This window comes from Cystoisospora suis, assembly GCF_002600585.1.
Source record: "Cystoisospora suis strain Wien I chromosome Unknown contig_2124, whole genome shotgun sequence".
NCBI lineage: Eukaryota > Apicomplexa > Conoidasida > Eucoccidiorida > Sarcocystidae > Cystoisospora > Cystoisospora suis.
Window position 1 is genome coordinate 2,057 of NW_027154923.1, and position 6,471 is coordinate 8,527.

Consider the following 6,471-nt stretch of genomic DNA (forward strand, 5'->3'; position numbering starts at 1 on the left):
GCGCGGAGGCGTATGACGAGCATTACAGTAATCGCTATATCGGGTCCCGCATTGTTGACGGGTCAATGGAAGATAGGTCGACGGGCTGGGGGGCCGTCAACGAAAACTGAACCGTAAGAGCAAGAAAGGTAAGAGGCAGTTTTTTTTTCCTTTTCCGTACTGATGTGAAACCAGGCGGTGCTACCACGTGTAAAGATTTTATTGTACGAGTTTTCCAACTGCTCAGCCCCGCCGCGACCGCGCGAAGTCTGCACGACTTTTGCTCCAGTAGGCGGGCATCCTATAGCACAGCGCCCGACGGGCGCGACATACGTTGTTTCGTACCAAAGCAGAACACTGACTGCCACGCGTATGCGGTGGCAGCCCCTAGTCACCACACATGCGTTACACTTACCATTGTGGGCACTGCTCTTGGCTGCCGGTCACAGCGCTACTGCAGCAGCTCACCGGCTGACTATTAGCCGGGTGAGCGCTGTAGGCTGTTACAGGCATATCACCGAGAGTCACGCTCAATAGTCGGCTCATCCGCGGTCGTTCACAGCACGCCACTCGATATGCGGCGCGGCACTCACGACACCGGGCGGCACACAGGGCGGCGCCACGGAGTCGCGTCACCGGCGTTACACCGGAGCCCTGTGCCTGGCTAAGCTATCTGATTCAAGGAATAATGCGAATATGAAATATAAACTCCCATGTATAACAAAGTGAACACAGTGACCTTGACCCCCTTGACAATGTGAGCCCCGGGAACTCAGCTTTCCCTTTTTCTTTGACACTCCCGGCCTCTGTCCTCCTACCTGTCATGACTGATTGCTAGCTCGCAACTTCCTGAAGCGCCAGGCCGTCCTCTGAACGCGAAGTGGGAAGTGGCATAGCACCTGGGTGGCTGGGGCAGGCGAGTGACTTGTATTCGGATAGCCCCCGTCTGGTGCACGACGCAGGAAAGGCTACTTCGCAGTTATCGGTCGCTGGGAGGACTGAAACTGCAGTTTCCTCTAAGAGCAGACCCGTCCACGCACCGTTTTCTATGGTGTTATGTATTCAGGTGATAGTGTACTATACTCTGAACACTGTAGTAGAGAAGCTCGTGGTGCTATTTGTTTCGGGTCACATGGTAGCGGGACAGGTGTGCGTACTGCAGGTTGGGTTCGGGACCCAAGAACCCATCTGGGGAGTGAAGATGCAGCAATCTTGGCTGGTCGCGGCCGTCCACGCAAGGGTAACTTCCTCCGCTTCTCTGCCTGATCAGTTCGCTTCTGCAGCGCTGCTTCCAGCTGGGTTTTTGCGTAGTTTATTACGCTTCCAGCTGGGTTTTTGCGTAGTTTATTACGAAGGTTTGGCTTATAACACTAGCTAGAAGCTTCTGATTCCCTTCTCTCTCGAGGCAGCAGCATTTGTGTGAATTGCTGCATGTACCGGCAGCGCTGTTTTTTGCCGGAACACCGCAGAAAGTTGTCCACACTCGGAGGAGGGCCGCCCTCTTTTTCCTGAGACTGTTCGCGGTTAAAAAGTTCAGCGGCCTGCCTTCACGAAGCGCATCGTAACCACCGTGCTCCCATTCTCCCAGCGGTTCGTTCCTGCGCCGAACTCAAAGCGGTGTGTCGGCAATTGCTGGCTCCACCGAGCGTTGTGTCGTAACGCACAAATTGCTCTTTTTCCTGTGAACGCCCCTGTCTGGAGGGTCAGGCCCCGTACACATCTGTCGTTCTAGGCACTAGCCTTGCACTTCGCGCTCTCCAAGCTTGGGGTAAAGACGGAGGAAATGGCGCCAGCACTGGGGCGTATTCAAGGCAGTGACTTGAAGGTGGCAGTCATCGGGGATGAGGTAGGGAGGGAATTCGGCTGTAGTCGCTCCCAGGCGACAGTCGGGGGGCCCCCCGGACACCCGACGGGTGCCGTGAACGTCCAAGAAAATTCCAGGAGGTCCGGTTACCGCCAGTCTGTATAGGAGCGGGTGGCCTTCTTTGACCAGCAGTCTGTGGTTTTGGGTATTGTGCTAATGACACGTTCTGCGCCTTTCTCTTCATTCTGACGCTGCCAGCTATTTAGAGTGACTGGCTCTTCTCAGCAACTGCGGTGTTACGTTAGGGCGCGGCTGCACGGAGGATAACTGCGACAGGTGATTCTCTGTCCGTAGTCGACCTATGCTACGAGTCCTTCGCTGAGATTGACCTCTAGCACGGCTTTTGTATGGGCCGCGTGTTTGCATAGCTGGTCAATGAGGATGTAGATTGCCACTGGCAGGCACACGCACTTGAGTGGTGCTTGTTCTTATCTGCGAGTCGGTCGCATCGCTCCCGTTCACACGCATCTCCAGCGCTCGTGGCCTCAACTCCTCACGGTGACTGTCTCCTTCACATCCGCTGGGTTCCTCATTCTAGAAGCAGTCGGTTCGTTTGGAGTCTGCGGCAGTTGCGGTTCTGGAAGCTCAGACAGTTTCCCAGGTTCTCCTGGTACAAGAAGAGGCATGAAGCGACTTACCGGTCAACTGGTGAAGTGTCGTTATATTGAACGCTTATCTCTCTCGGGGCAGTATCGCGTCGGACATCACTCGGTGGCGCTGCTGTGTGGTGCGGTTGCATTGGTCTTAGGATACCGTCGCTGGTTTTTTAATGGCGGGAATTGGCATGCGAGACGGCCTCGGCCGGACCAATTTCTTCGTCGTCGATTCGAGTGAGACTACTGCACTGGCTTGCGACCTTGAGAACGTACGAAGCTGGAAATCGGCTACTGTAGGCGCGTAGAATACACACTGTAGTTGGGGTTAGTGTCGGTTTTTCGTGTAGAGGAGTGGATTCTTTCTGTTGATGTCGTGGTACGTGGCCATTATCGCGGGGAAGCGCCTCACTGACTACGTCCGGTCACTGAAAGAAGGCCTTGCCGGAGTCCAGTGTGCGCGCAGAATCAACGTCAGGCAGGCCTGAGGCAGGGTCTCGATTTTTACCCGGAAGGGTGTAACCGTAACTATCTTGGGCCCCGGTTTCGTCGTGCACGGGGTGAATGTCGGAAGCAAATACACGTGATTAGCCGGATGCCCCACCATTCGAGTGGATTCCCGCTTCAGCGGTTACCAAACGATGATATTCATCTCCCGACATCTCGTCAAGCATACACCAGTTGACTGTCTTGCTCATGTCGGTGTTCTTTCCCTAAAAGGAAATGCCGAGCCAAACGGACGAAGTCTTCTGCATCAGCCCACGCGTGTGTTCCAACCTTCTTGCAGAGACTAAGCGGCATGAGGTCGAGGAGGCTTTCAAAACGATGACTGAGAGACAGGATATCGGAATCATACTTATCAACCAACACGTAGGCACTCATTTGGAGCACGCACGATGAAGCGCAGCAGCCGCGTGTCGGCACCCCCCGGTCGTCAGTTGCAGAATTGTCTGAGCTGCGTTCAGTTTAGCTGAAAGTGGAGTCAGATGTCTGTTTCTTATTCAGGAGTTTCCCGCAGTATATAGAGACAGGCACAAGCAGGCGAGTCTGTTTCTTCCACGTGATGGCGTACTAGTATGCAGGGGCACGTGCGGGTGTGTTCGTGCGGGCGAGATGTGCCTGGACAGGAGTGTGCATGACGGATGTCGGAGCCACTGTGGGTTGTGGCGTGCTCAACTGCTGGACCTTCGAAAGGGCCGCCTAAGCCAAGGACGCCGCGCACGGCGCTGTGTCGGGTAGCTAGTCGTGCGTATGTCAAGGTGGGTTGTGTGCGAAAGCGCATCTGTGCATGAGTCTAAAGCTATGTCAGTGACTTTTCTGCGCTCTGTCAGGTGGCTGACGATATCCGCTATATGGTAGACTTGCACGATAAGATCATTCCCACCATCTTGGAGATCCCTAGCAAGGACAAGCCGTACGACCCTAGCAAGGTGAGGATGCGGCGTGCCTTCCTTATATGCCAAACATAAGACGGGTGTCTGTCGGGGCACTTCGGTGAAAGAAGACTTCTTTGTCACGTACCTATTTCAGTCGCTCTCCGGCTGACGTTAGAACACCAGGGCCCACTTGAAAGTACAGAAACTATAAAAGCGTGCAAGTAGCTGTGAAGGAGACCGCAGCGAGCCAGATCAGGGCCATCGGGGAGCTTTTGTCAGTGTCTGGGAAATAAGCTTTTTTCTGAGAATTGTACGCAGGATTCCGTAATGCAGAGGATCAAGTTTTTCTTTGGTGGCGAGCTGCCTACTTCATGAGACTTCTGTTCGCTGAAAGGACGTAAGCTTTCTCCTCTGCTGAAGCCGGGGCTTCCCTCAGCCTGTCGGTCAGCTTGAAAAACTCTCTTGAGATGTGCTTACACCGTGAGCGTCTTTGGACTCTGAATGCCCCCGGCGCATCGTTGAGTTCGGCCTTGAACTCGTGTGGAGGAAGCAAGGGATGAATCCGTTACTTGGTATGTTCCTGAAGAGCCTGGGGATAGTTGATACTGCGCTGGTGTCAGGTGGGCGTGCCACTGGATCATACCGGGACAGGTTTTCTGATTTGCATGGTCACCATCCTCTTTCCTATAATTCCGTAACTCATCGCTCGAGCTTTATCGCTTTTCGCGGTAGATGTACGCTGGCCACAGCTACGGGGCTCAGGGTATTTTCTGACATCTCCGGCACAAACGAGTGATGGCACAGAATGTCAACGTGAGTCTGGATCGCTGACGTCATCCACACACGTGTGCCCGTAATAAAATGCGTAACGGCAAAGGAGACCACTGTAAGGTTGCCAGCCGTAAGCAGATATGTTGGACTTCGTGGAGCGGTGTATGGACCTGCCAGGTGAAGCCGTTACACGGGAGAACTAGGGCACGCGAAGGCAAGAACCGGAGAGATGAATTTGTCGAAGGATCGATCAGAGGATGACGGAGCAGAAGAAAAAGGACACAGGAAGACCGGGTGGGTTCCACGTGCGACAGAGTCGGATTAGTAGGCTACCCTACTCCAATCGTCGTGCCCTTTCGCTCCCGGTGTTGTTTTCTGCCACGGAGCCTGTCGAGACGTGGCGTTTTCGTGTGTGTGGCTGCTAGTGTATCAACGAGGTCGAGCCAGGCCTTTGCTGACAGCCGTGCTCGTACTATTCACCGAAGGCTGCACGTACCTGGCTGCTAGTCCGACTGTGCACCCAGCGGATGATGTGTCCCCTGTGTCCTTTCATTGCGGGAAATCGTGACAGTGTCAGGCTTCAAGACGTGGGAGTGCCCTTATGTTCGTCCACTCAGGGACCGTGTTTCCTGATACTGAAATGAACGTTTTGAAAAAATTCTTTCGCTCGCAGCGCTGTCTGCTTTCCGTGTGGCTTGTACTTCTTGCATCGACTTTTTCGGACGCTTTACTGGCGGAGAGCGCGTGTCCCGTCATATCGTAGCCCCCGACAGAGTGAGGGATGTCCATTCACTAGCGTCTGTAATTGCATGCGGCGTGCAGCCGTACGCAAGTGCACAAAAGCGACAGAGAGGGGAACTGGCATCTTATGGCTTCGACAGATGCTGCGCGCTGGCGTGGGTTGCCCCTTCTCCGCGAAGTAGCGAAGGGGAGATATCCGCGTTCTTGTCTTAACTTACAGCGATCTTGAAAGAAGCTGCGTTCTCGGACGCCACGCAGGATACCTCAAACCCAGCAGAGCCAGGGGGAAGAGTGGTATACCAAGAGAGCAAGAGTAAGAGACACCACGGGGCACTTTCGGAAGTAAGAACGAATGAGTGTGAGCCCAGAATGCCACTTGAAGTCTCCCGTACTGATCAATCGGAGGGGGTCACCCGGGTCGTGCACCGGAGAGCTGCCGTCTCTTTTCGGGTCACTGCACCATTGATGCCGCAACGGCACGTTAGCACGATTCGCCAGTGCTACGAGTTGCTGTAACCGCCGCAGAATTGTGTTTACTGTAGCGCATAGACGCTTCTCCACGCACAACCACAAACGCATAAAAGGCGGGTCTTTCAGGGACGTCTGGAGATCCACTCACGCTCTTAACAACCACGACTTCGACTTAGTCTGGAAGCAAATCCTACGCCGCGGCGTAGCGCGCGCCTTGCTGCACAGCGCGACAGACTTCAGCGGACCGAGAGATCGCACACACTGTCAGAGCTTCACAAGCCCTGACGCGCGTACTTCACTTTTTTCACAACATAACAGCACTTTCTTTATGTTCATATCTTCTCGGATTTTACGAGCACACCGAGACAATATTTCTATAGACATCTCTACTTCACAGTTACGGCACCGTAAACTGTATATTTGAAAGTAAACAAAAGAAACCATTTTCAAGTTCAATCGTAAACTATTTTTCTACACGCCAAAACAACACATCGCACACTAGGAGGAGAGAGTTAGCTAGAGGATACGCATAGTGTAACAGGATAGTTGGTAGCTAGCGCTAGTGAGTTAGCTAACTACGGACGACGCTAGCCACGCGGGCAGCGCGGCCGCGGCTCCCGCCTAAGGCTGGCAACAGAAGGAAACATAATTAAAGAGCACACCGAAAGAGCAAAGC

The 6,471-nt window shown here is 53.8% G+C and overlaps 1 protein-coding gene across 1 annotated transcript; it reads left to right on the forward strand.

The window, feature by feature from the left end:
- Nucleotides 1–477: 477 nt before the first annotated feature.
- On the forward strand, nt 478–4,885 carry CSUI_004521 (vacuolar atp synthase subunit). The gene is made up of 6 exons (XM_068064711.1): nt 478–1,825; nt 2,592–2,708; nt 3,157–3,306; nt 3,768–3,866; nt 4,131–4,209; nt 4,761–4,885. Exons 1-5 carry the CDS (start codon nt 1,763–1,765, stop codon nt 4,185–4,187), a joined length of 486 nt encoding a protein of 161 aa, XP_067923313.1. The 5' UTR covers nt 478–1,762; the 3' UTR covers nt 4,188–4,209; nt 4,761–4,885.
- The last annotated feature ends 1,586 nt before the right edge of the window (nt 4,886–6,471 follow it).

Coding starts and splice junctions, on each gene's coding strand:
- CSUI_004521 (XM_068064711.1), top strand. CDS start 1,763: ATGGCGCCAGCACTGGGGCGTATTCAAGGCAGTGACTTGAAGGTGGCA. Junction 3,307..3,767: donor TCATACTTATCAACCAACAC/GTAGGCACTCAT, acceptor GCGCTCTGTCAG/GTGGCTGACGATATCCGCTA. Junction 3,867..4,130: donor AGCCGTACGACCCTAGCAAG/GTGAGGATGCGG, acceptor AATTGTACGCAG/GATTCCGTAATGCAGAGGAT.